At 34.8% G+C, this 21,339-nt stretch overlaps 2 protein-coding genes and 4 non-coding genes across 9 annotated transcripts in view; 4 read left to right on the forward strand and 2 right to left on the reverse strand.

The window, feature by feature from the left end:
- Window positions 1-2,837: 2,837 nt before the first annotated feature.
- On the reverse strand, window positions 2,838-3,997 carry LOC108764737 (A-kinase anchor protein 14). Its single transcript, XM_018513094.1, has 4 exons — window positions 3,847-3,997; window positions 3,579-3,689; window positions 3,323-3,508; window positions 2,838-2,957 (listed from the first exon to the last, which is right to left on the reverse strand). The coding sequence occupies exons 1-4, from the start codon at window positions 3,985-3,987 to the stop codon at window positions 2,838-2,840; spliced, it is 558 nt and encodes a 185-aa protein (XP_018368596.1). The 5' UTR covers window positions 3,988-3,997.
- Window positions 3,998-4,278: 281 nt separating this feature from the next.
- fry (microtubule binding protein furry) overlaps window positions 4,279-21,339 on the reverse strand; it is a 36,995-nt gene continuing 19,934 nt past the window's right edge. For 3 of the 4 annotated variants that reach the window (XM_018513084.1, XM_018513085.1, XM_018513087.1), the window contains 21 exons: window positions 17,619-17,755; window positions 13,795-14,034; window positions 13,024-13,292; window positions 12,705-12,831; window positions 12,332-12,522; window positions 11,612-12,249; window positions 11,350-11,518; window positions 10,953-11,262; window positions 10,513-10,813; window positions 9,753-10,264; window positions 9,334-9,642; window positions 9,102-9,270; window positions 8,485-8,657; window positions 8,260-8,334; window positions 6,447-6,620; window positions 6,225-6,362; window positions 5,920-6,101; window positions 5,658-5,850; window positions 5,296-5,553; window positions 4,724-5,225; window positions 4,279-4,448 (listed from right to left, as the gene is read on the reverse strand). In XM_018513084.1, coding sequence (XP_018368586.1) covers window positions 4,288-4,448; window positions 4,724-5,225; window positions 5,296-5,553; window positions 5,658-5,850; window positions 5,920-6,101; window positions 6,225-6,362; window positions 6,447-6,620; window positions 8,260-8,334; window positions 8,485-8,657; window positions 9,102-9,270; window positions 9,334-9,642; window positions 9,753-10,264; window positions 10,513-10,813; window positions 10,953-11,262; window positions 11,350-11,518; window positions 11,612-12,249; window positions 12,332-12,522; window positions 12,705-12,831; window positions 13,024-13,292; window positions 13,795-14,034; window positions 17,619-17,755 — 5,228 coding nt within the window. In that variant the 3' untranslated portion in view covers window positions 4,279-4,287. The remainder of the gene's footprint in view (window positions 4,449-4,723; window positions 5,226-5,295; window positions 5,554-5,657; window positions 5,851-5,919; window positions 6,102-6,224; window positions 6,363-6,446; window positions 6,621-8,259; window positions 8,335-8,484; window positions 8,658-9,101; window positions 9,271-9,333; window positions 9,643-9,752; window positions 10,265-10,512; window positions 10,814-10,952; window positions 11,263-11,349; window positions 11,519-11,611; window positions 12,250-12,331; window positions 12,523-12,704; window positions 12,832-13,023; window positions 13,293-13,794; window positions 14,035-17,618; window positions 17,756-21,339) is intronic. The other variant, XM_018513086.1, reaches the window with a different exon arrangement.
- On the forward strand, window positions 16,292-16,364 carry TRNAA-AGC (transfer RNA alanine (anticodon AGC)). The gene has a single exon. It is a non-coding gene; the product is annotated as a tRNA-Ala (tRNA).
- On the forward strand, window positions 16,449-16,521 carry TRNAA-AGC (transfer RNA alanine (anticodon AGC)). Its single transcript has one exon. It is a non-coding gene; the product is annotated as a tRNA-Ala (tRNA).
- TRNAA-AGC (transfer RNA alanine (anticodon AGC)) lies at window positions 16,606-16,678 on the forward strand. The gene has a single exon. It is a non-coding gene; the product is annotated as a tRNA-Ala (tRNA).
- On the forward strand, window positions 16,763-16,835 carry TRNAA-AGC (transfer RNA alanine (anticodon AGC)). Its single transcript has one exon. It is a non-coding gene; the product is annotated as a tRNA-Ala (tRNA).

The following is a 21,339-nucleotide window of genomic DNA, read 5'->3' on the forward strand; positions in this document are numbered from 1 at the left end:
CGCAGCGTCCACCGGTCATCCCCCTTCTCGCTTCTCTCGTCTCGAAGAAGGCCGACGTGTCCGATAGTCTTGGTCCAGATGTATCTCGCAATCCCTCTTCCTTCGAGACACGTGGTCACAATCGATCAAGAGAGCCTCTAGTTAAGAAATTGCGCATCGAGTGCTAAATATTTTAAATATTTCCTGCGTCCATAAATTAAAATAATAATATGTGTATATATGTATATAATTATATATATATATATATATATATATAACATTAATTCAAAAATTTCCAACTGTGCAACCCATAAAAGAGAACACGACGTCATAGAAGAACCGGAAACGAAGCGAAGGCTTTGAAAAACGTCAAGAATCGTATCGGGTAGAAACGTATCCCGAGACGCATCCTTTCGCTTCTGACGTGGAAAGGGAAAACGAACGCATGCACGAACGTTTCTTTGTGGCGCAAACTGAGACGGCAGGGGGTAAACGAAAAATCTGGTAGCGGCTGGTGCAGCGGATGTTTGAAGCCACTGAAGAAAGCAAAGCGGTGGTTCCTGTCGTAACTTCCCTCGCGCTTGTCTTCGCCGCCTCTCGCGGTCCCTCGCGAGCCTCCTTTTCTCGGTCAGCGTAGGAGGCACACATTTCGGCGGATGTGATGTTTAGGACAAGAACCACCCCGCGACTGACAAAAAGCCCAGCATCGTATAAATAGGCGGTGGTTGCTGCCACTGAGGTTGGCGGTCGTAAACTAATATCGCTTTGACCTATATAACACGGATTGTTTGTGAAACGATGAGCAATCAGTCGTTTTTCATATTTGGAGAACGTATCCTCGACAGAAGGAAAAAGAATCGTGTCAAGTCATAAGATTCGTTGAATTTCACTTCTTGTTAGTCGAATCCAACATCTACGGTATGGTAGAGGTCATTCATTATACATATTAGAGTTACTAAATTATAAAAAAATAAATAAATTTATTAGTAATGAAATTCCCTTAATAAATAATGAAAATAAATAAAAGACAAACGGGCAATTGGGAATTGGCACAGTGATCGGTGCGTAATGCTGTACAAAAAGCTTTATTTTATATGTATAAATGAAATAAAATTTGTAGGTACACGTTTTTTATTATTTGATAGTTATATTCAGTGATTTATTATATTAATTATGTCTATGTAACCGTATCTACATGCGAATTATGTTCAGATAACCGAACCATCATGCGAATTTGTTTTTTTGAGATTTACATCGCTGTGAAGTTTTTAATCATTACTACCATCCAGCCTTGCAACTGATGAGAACGACTCTGGAGTAAGGGTTACTGCACAACGATTATGACTAAAAAATCATGCCAATTTTTGTTAACATCGTAAGTTTACGTCTTCAATTTAATGGATCTTGACTGTTCATCGTATGTTTTTGCTGAAGAAGGCTAGAATACTAGTCGAAACATGTACAAATCTCATTTCATTTATGTAAGATAAAGCTTTTTGAAGGGCATTACGCACTGATTACTGTGCCAATTCCCAATTGCCCGTTTGTCCTTTATTTAAATTTATTAGCACACACCATTGTCCATTACACACAGGCACACATGTCAAAAGTTTTTAGAATATCGGAAGACATGTTGAATGCTAAAATAATTGAATTTTGGATGCCTAAGAAGAAAAATTAAGTCGATATTGTTAAAAGTACAATCATGTCTCCGAGTTTCGATATGTCCAACACGTGGCTTGCCATCTCTATTCTCTTCTGAGACAGGCTCCTGCTGAGACACCGAGAGACCTCCCGGCGTCGTTCGGTCCCCATATGCACGTACAAGAGAGGGCCCTCTCTGGTTGTCGAATTGGTTCATCCATTCGTCGGTCTTATTATTTAAAGCTGAGAACGCGTAAAAGAAGTCAGGATCGGGTCCAGGGACCAACGCAGGGTTCACACCTCCTCGGTGTCTTCCGCGGGATTGTAAATAGATTCTTTTTGTAGTAGGCTTTTTGTAGTAATATAGTGCATAAACTTCGTGGGAGAGAATGAATGAAACCACCAACCACGTATTGATATATCTATGATAGTTTAATGTTAGCAGTGTGAAACATTACCTATAAATGGAAATATCAGTGTGTGATATATTAATTGTATAAAGGAAAAAAGATCGATTTTCAATCGTATATAATAACATTTTCTCCAAAGAAATTTCGAATTTCTATAATTATTCTATAAAACTAAAGCGACATACGATTAAATCAAACAAAAAATAAGGATATTTATTTTAACGTATATTAAAATTTTTATAAGAAATTATACTCCAATAAACCAAACTCAATAATTTTCTGACTTTACACTTATTGTTTCGTTTCTACAGCTGTAGACAAGGAAACGCTGTCAATGCTGTAACGATTGATGTTAATGATTTAATGCAAAGATCGTAAATATGTGATTGGGAATGGCAATATGGCAACGCGCGGTACGTTCTTTCTTACGGAATAGGATATCACCTGCTCGTATTGTTTAACTGAGTGAAATGAAACGGCGTCCGGTGCTGGACCAGATTGCGGCTGGCGCGTGCCCGATTCGCGGAAATCTGACACTCTTACTTTTACGACATTCTGCACGGTGCAGGCACTTAAAAATCTGCCTCGAAAAGCTGCAGCCGTTTCACGGTGCAACACGGAGGAATTATGCTTGCGTTCAAATATGTAGGATATGTTTGAAATGTATCATGTTTTCATTGCCACTTACATATACAAATTCTTATTATAATTAATTCATAGAAAAAAAATTGTTTCATAATTATACAATTTTAAAAGAAAAAATACAGTTTTTTTTAAAAAGAAATAATAAGAGGAATAGATATCTTAAAATGTGAAAGTTTTGAACAGCATAGTCTTCATGTCGAGAATGTCATAAAGCCACTTTGGTTGAAAAACTACGTCTAACCGATGCACAAACTGATGTCCCTCGAATACATATGTGACCTATTAAAAAATTATGTTATAAGAAAGTGTGTTTAATTTAAATCTTTAATTTAATATGTGGCTACTATATGTATAAAATCCCCGGCTAGTATTATCTTTTATTATTTCAGATACAAGTTTGAACAAATGTAATTATATATATAGTACGGTATATTTCTATATAGTTTAAATACCTTTATATTGTATCATATTCAAATTATGATAAAACATGTTAAAAGTAATTTCTGATATTATCTGAATCTGCTCATTCTCTGTTAACGTATAATGTATATCGAGATGTGCGCGCGCGCGCGAGAGAGAGAGAGAGAGAGGGGAGGGGGGAGCGCGCAAGGGGAAAGAGCTGAAAATATACACAACAAACTAACGTCGACTGGAAAGTGCGGCGGCTGCACGCGACTCGCCGCGATGCAGAAGAACACGCTGACAGTCACATATGGCTCCGGATATGCTAGTGTGGGTATGCTCCACAGAACATGATACACGTAGAATTCAGCGGTGCCTTCTTTATTAAGGCTGATAAACTTTACATGGAACATCCAATTTCTCAAAGCCTATAGAAGGTCAACAAAATGTGTTATTTTGTTTTTTTTCCTTTGACATGCTGTTTTTTTTTAAATATACCGATAACTGATTCCATCGAAGCATCTCCTCTTTCACACATCGCAGACCTTTTCGTACATTCATATTTCCACACATAGGCCATTTTGTGTGATTAAGCGAGGACTCATGATCCTAATAGTTAAAAGCAAATGATATAAGTAAAAATTATTTATCAGCAATACAGACAATTGTTATATGTATACATATACACTTGAGATACTGTTTCAATAATATATATGAAATTTTATGGGCATTATTCCGTAATTGACAAATAAGAAGTTTAACGAACCATCACAGCGACAATTTTCATTGCGGAGATAACTGCAGAATTGACGAATCGTCTCACGAAATGCGTCACATCTTGACAAGATTCAACCTGTTGATCTTCTGCAGGTCGCGTATTATACACTTGCCTTTTTCGCATAACCATCCTGATTAGGGATCCTATAAAGGTTGTGTGCAAATTTCAAAACATTTCTGAAGATTTCGATGATTTATTTCGCCAAATTTACAATCGATAGCGATTCGTTACATTCTTCGCATTAAAAAAAAAAAAAAAAAAAACAGAACGACAGATCTAAGAACTTTTTTCGTGATATAGGTATATACATTTATCTACCAGTGTATATAAGACATCTACATATGTACGACAATTAAATATGTATATATACGTCGATTTAAATCTATACGAGAATTATTCGCGTTTAAAGCTACGTGATTAAAACTTATGTTAACATTCGTTTTTTGAGTGATTAGAATCATGTTGATTGCGCGCGGCTTTCGTAGACGCTTCCAATCCTGTTACGGCCGCTAGCACTTCAAACAGACTTTCCATCAGTCTGCCAAATATTTCTGACATCTCGTCGTCCTTTCTCGTCACGACAAATATATCTAAAACATATTAAGAAGCGAAATAAACAATATGTATTTCATGTATTGTTATGTATAATAGTATAGATCACGCAAATATTAAAAAAAGAAACAATAATGACATTATACAATTTATAAAAGAATATTGAGCTTATAGTATTTTGATAGTTTTTTAGAAATTACATGTTCAAAGTATTTTTCACATTTCTGTCTTCTTTCTTTAAATAAAAAATATGTTGTATATAACTGCCGTTAAAATATTATTGAGTATTTAATGCAGCATCTATTAAACTCACCTGATCTATCTTGACCTATGTATTTGCAGTACATATTAACAGCCGTCGTTACATCATCGTCATCATGAAAAGCATCTCCGGGCCATTGTGCTCTGTGCAGTCTTACGGCTTCGAGCGCCGGACACCACCGTGCATTTCTCAAAAGTTCGGCGACTCTCGCAACTTCTTCCACGGCTCCGGAGCCCGGTAGAGGACTAGGACTAGGTGTTGGAGTAGGTGTCCCTCGTTCGCTTTCGGTGCTTTCTTCGAGCGCTCTGCTTAATGCTATTTTCATATTAGCGATCTCGACCGATAGATCTTGCAAAGGAATCTGTACGTTTCTAGCGGCGTTCATTAGTGCCCCTAACATTTTGTTCGATGCTTCGATCAGCAGAAGTAGTTGGAAGTGTAGTTTGTAGAGCGCTCTGCCTAGATCCAACAACATCTCTTCGACGCCTGCCTCTGTGGTGTGACTGCCGCCTAACGCCTGAAGCTTAGCAGTTGCTTTAGCTGCCTCTAAGCACTGAAAGGATAACAAATACCATAACTATCTGTTTTAAATAGTTATTATTAAGTATTTTAGCAAAACCTACTTCCGTAGCATGATCCTTCCTATCCAAAAATGTTTCTAAATGTTCTTGAACTTCCAGCATTCCAAAGCGTAGCGTCTCGTTTAGTCGCTGATTCGCGAATATCGTCACTGAGAACCACACTAGAGGCGGGTCAGCTTTAGAACTAAGTAACTCGGCATGACCAGATAAATGGCAACCCAAGTGAGCTGAAGCCGAGCTGCCGTTAGAAAGTAAAGCACTTGCCTCGCGTGTAAGACCGACAGACTTACTGCTCACATCCTGAAACACACCGATTTTTTGAATAATTTTCTTTGGGAAAAATAACAATTACCTTATCATTTGCTCCTATTTTAATAAGATAAATTATATTTTTTGTAGCTTACCCTCAAGATCTTGCTCAGCAACTGGAAAAAGCTTAAAGTATTGTACGGAGCTTGAGTGATGAGACTTTGAATTTGCTGTCTCCAGATCTCTTCAGCGTCGTCTCGTACAACTTGTCGGAATGGCATCAACGCGGACAAATTCGGTGACGCATTGCAAGGCGTAACGTCGCCGAGATCTCCTGCGCTCGAGCCACTATAGGTGAAGAATTCAAATAAAACGATTAATGTACGCGTTTCCAAAGATCTTCATACAGAAACTTACGATGTGTCAGACCTTGTAGATGAATCATGACGCGTGCGACTAGGTATCAACGAGAGAGAAGACGGCGGGAACATTCCCGGGATGCTGTTTGCCTCCTGTCCTGTTCCAGACCCTCCTGGTACCTCGTCCAAGGGTGATTCTGATCCTGCCTCGTCATCTGATGATTCTTCGGTGACACCGCGCTACGTCCATTCAGAATTTTATTAATATATATAAACAAATAATTTAAAAAGGTAAAAAGTATATAAAAAACATAAATTATATATGTATAATAAAACTAATTTTAATCTTTTTTACATATTTACCCGCGTTGTGTGTTTGCTGGATGAAGGCGTCTTCTCACTTAAACTTTCCTCGAACTGTCGCAAACTAGGTTCTCGTTCTTCTCCCTCGCTAAGAGGACGACGTCGAACTCCCCAGTTAAAGTTGTCGGTACTCTCACCCTGTAAAGTTTAACGGAATAAATTAAAATCAATATTCTCCATTCAAAAGTAATGAAGCGTAAGCGTAATGAATTATAGGTTTACCTCAACGCTTTCACTTTCGTATTCGAGGAAATCGAAGTCCTTAAATACACCAAACTGTTCGTCATCCCGTCTGGATCCTCCACTCAAATCATTATTCGCACCAGAAACCTCCTCTGTTGAAGAAGCCATGGATGATTGTCTTTCCATCAAGTCCGAACTTTGACTGAATATGACCTGAATTTTAAAAAAATAATTGATAATATATTAAAAAATGTAAATAAAGAAATTGGAGAGATTAAAAGCAAATACATAAGTGACAATTTCATGAATATGAAATCAATAGCTACAGCGTATTTCGTATTTTGTGGATAAACAGAAAAGATTACTATGACATCAAATATTATTTAATATCAAATGTTATTGAATCCACTTTTGAGCTGCTTCTCAATTAAATCCCTCAATTTGTAATTGCCTTCAAATATCTCAATTCCGACTGATTACGTGAATTTGCTGATATTCTGCAATTGTGCATATATATATATATATATATATATATATATATATGTGATACAATAACTAATCATATATACAGAGTGTTCTAGAGCCATCGCAATTTCTCCTTCATTCTAATAAATAATTATAGTTATATTAATATCAAAGAATAAATTTTAATTGTAAAGAAAACAATTAAAATTTGCCAAATTAGGATGTAATGCTGAAAGATAAAAAATAGCAACATGATACTAAGTTTTCAAAAGATTAACAGCTAATGCGATAGCGTAAAGGAGTCGCCTGCATATATGTACATAATAGTGAACAATCAATACATTGTTTTATATCAAAACAACTGATAACACATAATACATCGTCAGATTATAGAATTTATGTATCCAGCAATCATTAAGAATATGCAAAAACATTTCTATTATATATTTATACAGATAATTTCTCATATGATCACACATACAATAGACGACAAAGCATGAAAAGATAATATATATATAGATCCCAGATGACTGTGCTGCAAAATTATACTCTACTACCACTTCATAATACCTTACACAAATGTTTTATTACTCCTGTAACAATGTGCGAGTGAAAGCACTTTATAAAGCTGACTTAAAGCGTGAAAAAAAGACTCAAAGAACATTGCACTTAATTACGAGTACTTATAATATTGCAAATTACAGCGGGTGTGCAGATGGCATTTATAAGTAACCCTTTACCTTGCTATACAATGTCATTGAACTAATGTGCTCATCCTAGAAAGGGGTAATGAGAGTCAGTTGTTTTTTGCAAGATGTACAGGGTGATTCTTAATTATATATCAATACTTCAGGCGGTGACTCCAGAGCTCCAAAAATGTCAGATGAACAGAAAAGATTACTATGACATTAAATATTATTTAACGTTATTGAATCCACTTTTGAGCTGCTTTTCAATTAAATCCCTCAATTTGTAATTGCCTTCAAATATCTCAATTTCGACTGATTAAGTCGATTAGACTTCATTTTTTGAAGTTATAATAAATTAAGAATGTTCGAAAAACATACCCGCCTTCCGCTATAAAGCATGCTATGGCATGTTCTGATGTGATCACATGTTTACTAATTATATATACATATATACATATGTATATATATTATACAATTACATTATTTTATTTTAAAATATCTATATTTATATAAATTTATTTCTTAAAAAAGAAATTTATAAAATATAAGTGTTTTAAGATAATTTAGAATAAAATACTATATAATTACATGTAAATGTACATATACATATGTATTATATTAGGATAGATTATAGGATAGGACATACTATGATTTAATAATTGAATTAATAATTGAAACGGCTGCAAATAAAAACGTACCGATGGACTCTTTGGTAAACCAACTCTTTGTCCACATGTCGTCAACAGATTTACCAAGCACTCCCTGACACGGCCCTACAGAAAAAAATCGATTATATATCTTAAATGCATAATTTTTATACATAATATTACATTAAATTTTCTGCCTATAAATGTTATCAATTTTTAATCAAATCTTTATTGTAATCATAATAGATTCTCGTTTGATATTTTTAATAAATATACCTGTGACATCCATGGTCTCTTCCAACCGGCAATGGCATTATTTTCAGCCGGCGATAGAGATAACGAACAACGTGGAGAACTGATTAATTTTTCTTCAGTACCTTGACGTATCAGCCAACGTCGACCGATTACTGGTGTTTGAGACAGATCAAACGTAAAGTCCATTGTTCTTCCTATTAATAAAAATAAAACATAAAATATTACAAATATTAAAAAAGACGATTAATAAAAATAATATCTATATTTCTACATGATAATAATAGAATACGTTTTTTACCACATTTTGTAAAATATTTTAGTTAAAAAGATTTCAGATACACAAAAATCCCAATAATCGTAGAAACATAAGTAATAAATATACTTAAGAAAAAAAAAAAAATATATATATATATATATATATAATATAATTCAAAGCATGTTCGGTTTAAAAAAATAATAATTTTATTTTAGGAAAAGATTATCTATTATTATTGTTGTTCTTATCGCAATCTGGGTGTCGTGCAAGAAATCATCCGTGCCACGTATGCATGCCGCAAAGGAAAAAAAAAAACACAAAATTGATAATGTACATTCAGGGAAAATAAAAATAATTAATTTAAACGGAAATGTCGATTTACCCGGTAGCTCTTTTTTGGTAAATATCTCTGTATCGGTGAAGCTAGGATGTGGTGATGATAGCGAAGAATCCCAAGATGAACCGTGCATCGAAGTCGGCGGCGCTACGAGTGTTGATGATCTTGTCACTACAAGCTTCAAAATTTTTAACGCTTCTTTCCATTGAGTGCCCTGAAACATTGTTTATTTATTTGATAAACGATTATAAAGCTAATTAAATATTTAAATCTTTACCTCAACGTATTTAGAAATCACTCTCAGCAGTTCGGTATTGATCGGTTGCGCGGCTGGAGACGCCAAATCCACGTAATGCAACATGCAATGTATAATACTAAGTACCGGTAATGCCACACTGCTTGGACCTTTCTCCAGTACTTCCACAAGAAAAGCAAGCATGTTGAAACTAAGATGAGCGTAAGAATCGTAAAGATATTTCACTACACATTTAGTCCACTGGAAACTTTCCTTACTGAAAGTACGTCGGCTGTACAACGTCATTACAGTACCAAGATTCTCTAATTTTTTTCCTTTTTCCGCGCTTACCTATAAGAAAAAAGGAGTTAATAAATAAGTATATTTCAGTAAATAAATTGATAATTGCATACTTTTCATGCGTTAATGTGATAGAAAGTCAATAAAAAAAAAAGACTTACTTGCGCAATATTTTCGGCGCTTCTGATGCACAGTTCGTTAGCGTCTTCGTAATTTAATAACATGTAAGGCAACAATGATACAACATTCATTGGGAATGCGAGGCTTTGCGTCGGATCGACGACTGGCAGATCTAATAGAGGCGTGAATTGAGACAACAGTGTAACGACTGGTTCGTATGTATTTGGACTGGTGCATCCTTTCAATAACAGCGCGTGTACACCAGGAAACGAAGTCCATCGCAGTTGCTGTTGCAGTTTCTCAACTTTGTCCCGGGCATCTGGTCGATCGAGTGGTAGCCTGTGCAGCACGCGACTAAGTAGCCGCAATGCTAAGAGGAACTCGTGTTCATAATCTGATTCAAGCAAGGATACTGACAGCCAGAACAATTGCGCTAGTATTGTCATTTTGTCATCCTGCGTGGCGGAATCACCTAATAATTTCAAGGATTGTGCTGACCTTGATCTCGACAAGTTTGAGTTAGGATACTTGCCGCCAGTTCTGTTCTCCAGTTCTACAGATAAAAGTTTTCGTTCAAAATCAATGAATTAGAATTAAAATTTATACTTGGAAATCTTGTAAAAAGCATTGTAAATATAATGGGGTGATCCCGATTGATCACGGCTCGATTGGACACCACCAATCACAGCAACCGGTGCTTAGGAGCTTTGTAGTCTCAAGCGCTGTGAATGGCTCGTGTCCAATTGAGCCGTGTCCAACTGGGTGCCACCCAATATAATACAAGAAGTATCAAATAGTAACCTTTCATATCGCTGGTTGCGGAATTTCCACCGCTGGACCTCTTCATGCAGTAGCTAACCGAGTAACTAGTGCTCCTAGTATGCCCGCCTTGATTTAAGTGAGAAAATATGTGCGGTCCAGCTGGATATCCATTTCCACCTGGACTACGCTTCCCTCCGATTACATTTCCCGATACAGGATCTTTGTTATTCAAATTAGGCGTCGATTTGAAGATTTCCTTCATGAAATCAAGAGGCCTAAAGTCTGATTCGAGCGAATCAACAGCTGCTTCCAATGTTAGCAACAACTCTGTTACATATCCCTAATGCACATGAAAATTATAATATTATAATCATATGAAATATTCAAGATACCAATCAACTTAAAATTCTTTTTAAAATCATTCTCAATTATATTTTTTAAGATAAAAGTAATTATATCAACAAGAAAACTGTTGATACCTGCATGTCTTCGCCTTGCTCAGCAACTGTTTCCACCAATCTAGATAAGATATCAGACAGCATTCTAGACGTTATGGGAACACGCAACGCTCGAAAAACTTGCAAAGATCTTCCTGCATAGTGTCTGGATGAGCAAGAGAGTCCTAACTGCAATGCTGTTTGCGCCCATCTCTGGCTAACTAACGCATGAGGCAAGGAGTCTCTGAAGACACGTAACACGTGCCGCAATAATATCGTGAGTTGCTCGGCGCTACGCACCCACCATACTTTGGCAGTCATATCCTCATAATTCCAGAGCGGTTGATTTGTCCTACCATGAAAATTATAATATAATATAAGAAACATAATAATTAAATTTTTTATTTTATTTCCCCGAATATGTAATTAACGTGCATACCTAGACGCTAAGAAATTGATTAAGGACTTAATGACATCTTGTATTGGCATATTGGGGCCCGGCTGAGGACCGGTCCAATTATGTGTGTCCTCTGGCGTTACAATAACAGGCGGCACTGCATTCGTCGCCGTTCCGCTCGCGGTCGGCCAGCTATTGCATACCGCTGGTTCTGTAAAATCGGTTCTTTTATATTTCTGTAAATTTTTTTTATAAATACAAAGTAAAAATAAATTTATGTAGCACACACATCTAGGTATCTTACCGTAGTGAGAATTCCCATAATCTTTACTGTCATCCGTTGTCGATTGATTCGAGTGATTCATCGACATCGGAGGAGTTGACGTCGAATTCGACAAAGACGAATGAGTGGGTGTACCATCCATAACCGAGGAAGACGGCAATGGTGGAGGAGGAGGCGGTGGTGGAGGTGGCGGAGGTGCTGGCGGAGATGCTGAAGAATCGGGAGGCATGGGTGGTGGCGGAGGCGGTGGTGGAGGAGGTGGAGGAGGCGGCGGTGAAGAGGGTGGAGGTGGTGAAGATGACGGTGGTGGTGTCGTGGGAGGTGGAACTGTGGGAGGACCGTACAGATAACTATCAAATTCTGGATCCATCTCCGTAAAATTGTGTTCCAACACTGGTAAAGTCGGAGTGGACAATCCCAATCCCAATTGCTCCGTCTTCGAGGCGAGCAACACGCGCGCCACGCCGAGATGATCACGATGGTCGCCAAGTACGACCAGCAAGTTCAGCAGCAAACAACGACAATGATCCCGCACCAACGGTCTGGAATGGTCCAGACCGAGAAAAACTATGTGCAGCATCAAGGGAACATGTATGGCCCAATCGAGCTGGATTCCGTCGATGACCACGTCGGTGATCAACATCACAGCAATGTTACACCTGAAGGGTTATATAGCAATATCAGATTATTAATGCATATCATATCTAGCGAAATGAACGAAATACCATAGGTTGCACTCACCTGTGAAATCCGCTTATCGGCTGAGAGCTGTCGGGCAAGTATTCAGTTAGAGGAGCGAAATATCCGCCGTATTCTGGCATTGGCAAGGGATGCGGTTGAGGAATATCGAATTTCTCGTCGACGCACGGCATCTTTCCATTCACCCCGACTGGTCCATTACGAGCGGCGTAACAAGACTCGTCGGTAGTTAACTAAAAACAATATTAATGTTTCAAATTGGACTGTCCTGTTAAAATGCATTAGGTGTTTTCTCAAGTTTTTACATATTTTTACTCGTCACCTTGTCATCGAAAGAAACAAAACTTTTTAATTATATAATTTTAAAACTTTAACTTTTTATAACGATAAATCAAGTTTTAACAGAGTAATGTACCTCGGCTTCCGTCGTCGGAGTTGATAGATCATCTGGAAGAACTGGTGGACCGCTCGCAGTCCTTGTCTTTTCTGCCCTTGGAGTTTGAAATCCTGCAAGTGCTCTAAGCGCGGTATCGGATTTTGAGCTGCGGCAGAAAATTTCAAATATCTTGAATTAAATTAGAATTCTTGCATATCATAGAATGATTATATTCACAAAATTAGTTGTCCTTAGACATCTCTTTCTACTTTTGTAAAAAATAAACTTAAGAGATACAATTATGGAACCTTTAAATTTTAATTAAATTATATATTACAACAAATGTTACAATACTTACCCGGTTTTGACGGGATCTTCTCCGGAGTGCCTTTTCGTATGGATGGTACCCTTTTCGACACCGAGATCACGGGGAGGATTGGCAGGATCGGCAGCGGGCGCGTCGCTGTGTGACGAGGTTTTTCTCATGCTAGTAAGCCGGTAAAAGGGCGGCGTTTCAGTCCGCTCGATCAAACAATTCAGAGTTTCGACTGTTTCCAACTCTGTCATCATTTCGTCGACAAGACGATCCGGACGGGCTCGTGCCAGATACAATACCACACGCTTTGCCTAATGATTCAATTTTTATTCAACAAAAAGAAATAGAAGTAATGACGGTCAAAGCTAGATCTTTAATGCTTAAATAATTCAATCTGAATTACTATATATACTATATATGTACATGTATATATATCATATTTGTAGTTACTTGAATTGCGCGTCGAATTGGTTTTTCGGATTTATAAACGCGATTAATAAACTACTGTAGTAATCGCGAATTAAATTGACAAGCAGTTTTAATAATTTGATGCTCAATTAGACATCCTATTAGGAAGGTGCTGAAAAACTGTAAATAAATTTATTGCGAAAAATACTACTTCGGCTGGGAGTCGAACCCGGATCTCTTGTATTCCGTACGAGCGTCCTAAATCTTTAGACTACCGAGGACTTAGTAATATTCTTCGCAATAATCAATCTATATATGGAAATGTTTTTCTTTCTCTCCTTTTCTTAATTTTTATTATTACTGCCTTGTCGCCGCAAATAAAGCTATCCTAAAAGTTTCACTCACGTATGGTAGTAGCTCCTGAGGTGCCATTCCCGAGACGATAATTAAATAACGGATTATGACTTTAAGATTGTTTGGCCAACAACCACACAAAGTCGCCCAAAGCTCTTCTGTCTCTTTAGGATGTTCGTCCGAGAACTTCGCTGTGATATAGAAGAGATTGTTGAGCACCATCTCCGTCGCTTCTGCACTGCCCCAGCCTTCTCTGCGCGTTCCTCCACGTGTTACATCGCTCGTGTAATACTGTAAAAAATTAATTAAGAAATATTCCGGAAATATAAAAAAATATTTTCTGTAAATGTCCGGGCAAACAAAATCTTTCTGAGGAAATACTTAAAAAATGAGAAAAGTCATAATTAGCCATAAAATTCTATAATTATTCTAAAATACTATCTTTTCTTTTTTATAATAGAAAATATCATATTTTAAAACAATTAACATTCTAAAAAAGAGAACATACATTTAAATTTAAAATTTTTTAATCGGAAAATGTTTTTATCAAAGAGCTTTCCATAAAAGATAAAAAATAGCTGCGTTGCAAAATATGGTTCGTTAACTTCGATATCCTCCCACACTTGATTAAAAAACAGGAGAATGGTTTACAAAATAACAAGATAACAATCATTCATTACATATCACGATATTGTCACTACTGCTAACAATTGTAAAGATACTAAAAGAAAGGTGAAAATATCGGAAATCAATTATGGTATTGTTTGCGTGTCAAGCACAAGAGCTCTCGATATAATCACCTGAATTACAATTCTATCGTCTCGTCCGTCTACCCATCTAGGTGATCAAGGTTATTACCATCAACAATAATTGAATAACATCGTTCGAAGAAAGACAAATGTAATGATCGTTACGTTCTTTATATTATGTTCTCTTTCTTCTTTAAGTGAATTTTTTTCTCAACGGTCTCGACATATCACTCTAACCGATCGTTCAATTACGATGCTCGCAATAGAACTGATCAAGAGAACTCTTATGATTGCAATAAGCAAAATTATCAAAAGAAGTATCTTGCAGACACTGGGTATTGATCCAGGCATTTCTCATACGTAAATCGGAGTTCTACTGTGCTATTCTATTTTATCCACATAATTCTCTTGATTATTTTATAATCAAGAAAATCACGATTGTTGATAACCATTGGACAATCACGTGATACGATGAGAGATCTTGAATATAAACTTACGATCAAACAATTCAGAGTTTCGACTGTTTCCGCATGCTGAATTATAATCAGATATTCTAATATTACAGCTATATCGTTTGTTATTAATTAAGAAAATATTACGATATTCGAATATAATATGCCAAATATCATACCGAACCTTAGAGATTGACATCGATCTTTCTACTTGCGCCCAAACTTCACCATATATTTTTATCAAAATTGCTTGCATATGTTTTTGGTGATATCTTGTGTCGCGAGAATTCTTCATCTCTATGGGAACTTATTATATCATTCGATCGTATATTAATTTTTTATATACTATATAGTACTATTGTATATTTTACAACGTATTAATATTCACATTTTTATAGAAACCAGATTGTATGTTCTGTACATTAATATAATTCAACCTTATCAAAATTCTACAGCGTATATTTCATCAATATTTCTTGCAAAGGAATTAACTATTCTTACTGTGTTTTATCATTGAGTTTTCACGTTGCACGTGCAAACGCGATTGCTACTATATTGATGCATTTGCAAGTCCGTTGAAATTAGTACACAGCTTAGGTATTGAGTTCTCTGCGAGCTCTTCATATTGGTTTCAACGTTCAGATTCTATTCACAATGTTCTATTTTCCCAAATAACAAAGAGATACCAGCGCAATACCAAACTTGTGGAATTACCTCATCTCGTCGAAAATTAGTACATAATAATTAATCTAGTAATAAACTTAATGGCTGTGAGAATTAGCGCTGTAGAAAGTGCACGATAAATATCAATGTAACGAGCACGAGCGATTATTGAAATTTTGTAACTATTTATTCTAATTAAAAGTCAGATACTTGACTAAACGTTATATTGATATTTATCGCGCACTTTTTACAGCGCTAATTCCCATAGCCATTAAGTTTATTACTAGATTAATTTATTCATTTCGGGAATTAATATTACTATTATTTTTAGTATATAATAGTCGGATAAAATTATCGGCCATGTCTAGGGGGGATAATGGAACATTATTTTTATACAAAATCTATGAAAATGTCCCCGAAAGTGTGAAACAAGTTTATCTTGCGTGTACAAAATACTAAAATTTTTAAAGACAAAATTTGAAGCTTCTATTCAAAGGTAGATTATTTACAATTTTCAAGGTTAATCATGAAAATGACATATATCACAGAAATATAACTCGTTTTTACTGCACACAAATGATAAATATGAATTCTGAGATTATGCAAAATTATAGATGTAACTTGTTTCTAAAATTAGATCACAATCATTATCTAAAATAATTCTGCAAGCGATCCAGATCAAAAGGGGGCGTAGCTCAGATGGTAGAGCGCTCGCTTAGCATGCGAGAGGTACCGGGATCGATACCCGGCGCCTCCAATATTATTTTATTTTTTGGCTCCTTTCACTGAAAGTAGATCATTTAATCAAGCTTAATTGTTCCTTCTATAGAACTGCATGTAAGGGGGCGTAGCTCAGATGGTAGAGCGCTCGCTTAGCATGCGAGAGGTACCGGGATCGATACCCGGCGCCTCCAATATCATTTTATTTTTTGGCTCCTTTCACTGAAAGTAGATCATTTATTCAAGCTTGATTGTTCCTTCTATAGAACTGCATATAAGGGGGCGTAGCTCAGATGGTAGAGCGCTCGCTTAGCATGCGAGAGGTACCGGGATCGATACCCGGCGCCTCCAATATCATTTTATTTTTTGGCTCCTTTCACTGAAAGTAGATCATTTATTCAAGCTTGATTGTTCCTTCTATAGAACTGCATATAAGGGGGCGTAGCTCAGATGGTAGAGCGCTCGCTTAGCATGCGAGAGGTACCGGGATCGATACCCGGCGCCTCCAATATCATTTTATTTTTTGGCTCCTTTCACTGAAAGTAGATCATTTATTCAAGCTTGATTGAAATCATTTATTATGTCCAACAATATACTGAAAATATAACGTAGATTATGAATCAAGTGAAAAGCCCATTTAGCATGTGAGAATATCAAAAGCAATATTCGGCATATTTATAACGCGCGTACATTTTCTCTTCTAACAATAAACAGTTGTATTGTTTATTTATAAATATACAACAATGCTCGTTGTGCATCAAAAATACGTTCAATAAAAGATCAATTAAAAGTTGCAAAGCTCCATTACCTCATCAACTTCCACAAACCAAAATAGATAAACAAATGAAACAATACTGTTAATTCCCGAAATAAAATAAAATAAATATAATATTAATAAAATAATTCTTGGGAATTACCGCTGTAGGAGGTACGCAATAAATATACATTTTATTAAAAACTAATTATTTGCCTAATATTTCAAAATAGACAAATAAAAATAGACAAACCAAAATAGACAAACGTAATATAAATTATTAATATGAATTTGCTATATTATCAGCTCTTGAATAGTAACGTAACATCACAATATAAAAATATCTTTTTCGATAAATGTTTTTGTCAATTATATTATTATCTTAAGTATTTCTTATGTTATTTCTCTCTATTGTCTTATATTATCTCTATTAACTACGTCCAAAAGCAAAAGCAGAGTTCCAGAATTTCGAAGTAAAATGCAATTTTCTGTAGCGCTGCTATTCCAAAGCTGATCACGATAATGAGTTTCATTCACCTGATAATAACTCAACGGATTAGATGGCGGCGGTACATTAGGATCAACAAGTTCCATATTATGCAACCAGGGCAACAAATATTGCAGTAACAATTGCCGGACTTCTCTTCGAGCTGTTTGAAACCGATGTGTAATTTCTGAAACATATACGTATTCTTGAGCATGAATTTCCGAGGATGACCACATCAAACGATATTAATAACGTCCTTTATTAATGTTACGTTTAAACAATATAATAGAGTATTAAAGGGAAGACATAGGTATCACTTTTTCTTTATTACTATAGTATGGTAGCATGTAAGCTACTTTTATGTTAATAATAAAAAACAAATCAATATTAAACTATCACCGTTCCTACAACTTTTATAAATCTATGAATTAATGGATTGTCACGTTGTCAGATTATTTTTCTCGTTTCCTTTATTAACACAATTTTTCCGAGACAATATGTACAAGCACATTTCTTTCCTTGCCAAGTTCACCCCAGTTCTTCTCAAATATGCACTGTATTGAATTTCATCCATAATACATTTTATACGTGCATAATGCATGTGTACGACGAATATCTCATCTATCTCATCTCTCAATTTAGAAATATTTAAACGTTAGTTATTTTGCAACTTGTACGAATTTAATACGCATTGCATTATGAATTCCTTTCCCTTCTTTCATCTACTGCATTCCCATGTTGCATTTAATCCATTTAATTAATATCGATGACGATCTCCAATATTGCTGTGTAATAGTAATGTAACGTGCTGGTTTAAATTAGCAAGATGGAAGAGGCATTCGAAATGTTCATTGGCATTGGCAAATAACATTCTAAATGATTTTGAATCAGCTGATTGTATATGTGCACATTCAAAATTACATGGTATTATTTTCACCTGCAATTATCTGTATTCGTTTCGGCCATGCATCGCATTTCCATCTGAATTTTAAAGATATTAACGCATCGACAATTATCACAAAATACCTTATTCTCCTTTGTGTCTAATATGATTCTCGATATGCAAAATGCAAAATGCAAAATTGTTCGATCATTTAATGTTATTTCTAAGATCTTTCATATTTATAAATATACATATATGGAATTAAATCAAGAAATTTGCCGTAATCTGATAAATCCATTCGGGAACTTATATAGGTATTTCTAGAACTGAAGTTTCAATTAGCTATAAGCAAATTAATTTATAATTAATATTAAATCTTATAGGGCTGTATATGTGAGAAACATGATCTATAAAAGTAGATGCCTTAAATAGTCTAACTGGATCTTAGGTGCTTGTATAATTCTATGTGAATTTATATACTATTATTTATATACTAAATTGACGAGTTAAATTAACTGTTAAATTATAATAATTGACGAGTTAAATTAATTATTAAAAGTCAATTTAACTCGTAATATTACTATGGTAGTTCAGTAGTTTGCATTTTAAGACCGAAAAATCATTTTGGCGTGCATTTTAAAATACTGCACATACGTAGTATATAAATTCACACAGAATTATACAAGCGCCTAAGATCCGATTGGATCGTTTAAGGCATTCATTTCTATATGGATTTAATTTATAATTAATATAGGTTTTTATTCACGTTTTGAACAAATTCGATATTTATTTACACTAAGAAAAAAATACTATTAATTTAATTAAAGTCTATTACGGGCTGTCACTAACATAAGTTATTAATTCATGTATATTTTTATTGACATAAAGACATAAATTATTATTTCAATAATCAAGGCCTTTATGTCAATAAAAATATATATGAATTAAGGAGTTAGGCCTACCTGCATGGTCGAAAAACACGTATTCTTGGGAATTTTTTGTGAAAAAACTTGAAGTGTTTTTGAAATAAATGTTTATGTTTTCAAATATATCTATTTCGAGGATAATTCAATATTTTTTTTATTGCAAAATATCGATAAATAAGGAAGATGTGAGTAATCTCCCAGAAGCAGTTTTTCTAGAAGCATTTTGCGGTGACCTCTCTAGCTTTGAGCTGGTTTATCTCAAATCAAAAAGCTCGACAAATTTAGTTAATATATAAGATTATCTAGTGCCCGATCGTTCATTTTTTTGAAAAATTAATTTGCGAAAAATTAAAATGGCGGCTGTTCAAATTCGAAGGTACGATTCTTCTACCAAAATTCGCTCGTTTTTTCATAAAAAAAAATACGCAACGAAAAAAAAAGCCACGATCGGGCACTAATTTTTTAGTATTAAAGAAGCCTATCAAATTTCATTTTGATCGATGCAGCGGTTCTCGAGATATTTTGGTCACCGATTTTAAAAATGTGGTTTTGAGAAAAATGCGTTTGAAGTTTGCCAAGTGATTTTGAAAGGTGTCTCCTAAAACATATCTTAGAATTCCCCAAACACCCCTAACAGCTAGAATCAAATCCCCTATATTTTCGCCCAATAGTTTGGACTGTACAAAATTAAAAAAAAAAATACTCACGCAATTTCGGTTAGACGACAATTTCCATAAAAGTAGAGGGGATAACGTTGGCAGCAACGAAAATCGTCTAGGTGAAACATTTCAATTTCTACGGATTGGTTACATTTGTCGTGTCAATTACAAGTTTTGACAATTTATTTAAATATAATAGTAAATTCAAATTTTTCCCTTCTATTTCTATTTCATTCCAAATTTTTTTTAATTTGTCTTCTTTTTCTTGTAACCCATAAATACTTTTCATCACACTAAATAGAGATGATGCAATTTCTCTCTCTCCTCTCCTCCCTCCGTAAAGATAAAGATGTAGAATACAAAGCAAGTTTTAACAATTAAAAATAATAAATATATTCTAAATGTCATACATGAAAAACCTATTCCTCACTATAATATATCTTTATACTTGAACTTCATTTAAAAAATATATTAACTTTCCTAATCTTAATCGTTTTATATTACGCGCGCTCGCATATTTCAGACTTCGCAAATTTACTTCTACTTACACAGTGTAACCAATCCGTAGAAATTGAAATATCTAGAGGATTTTCGTTGCTGCCAACGTTATCTCCTCTATTTTTATGGAAATTGTCGTCTAACCGCAATTTCACGTAAAATACCTGCTTCAAACGTTCAAATAAATATACCTTTAAACTCACATAACTTCGTCAATTTTTGTCGAATCGACTTGAAATTTACAGGGAATATTTTTGAAAGTATGTACTTTAAAAAAATATCAAAATTCAAAAATCGATTTTTTTGAAGTTTACAGGTAGGCATAACCCCTTAATTACTTATGTTAGTGACAGCCCGTAATATAGACTTTAATTGAATCAATAGCATTTTTTTCTCAATGTACGTGCTCTGTGTATCTATATTAATTATTATACGCAACATTTTATGTTTTGATCTTAATAAAGTTTAAAATATTTTATGCTATATATTGATATACATATGAGCCCCTTAGTTAACAAGTGGCATAAGTCCAAAATTAGGAAAAATGCATTTATCGTAGAAGTAGAAAGAATTAAGAATGTTTGTTTTATTTATCAATTTAATTTACTTTTATTTTATTTTTATATTCATAAAATATCAAAATTAATTTTACATCATAAATAAAGTGACTACAAAAAAAAACTGGAATAGTGACTTAAGTCCAGCTTTTTTTACGGTCACTTTATTTATGATGTAAAATTGATTTTTATTTTTTATGAACATAAAAACAAAATAAAAGTAAATTAAATTAATAGATAAAACAAAC

Source organism: Trachymyrmex cornetzi, unplaced genomic scaffold (genome assembly GCF_001594075.2).
Source record: "Trachymyrmex cornetzi isolate Tcor2-1 unplaced genomic scaffold, Tcor1.1 scaffold45, whole genome shotgun sequence".
NCBI lineage: Eukaryota > Metazoa > Arthropoda > Insecta > Hymenoptera > Formicidae > Trachymyrmex > Trachymyrmex cornetzi.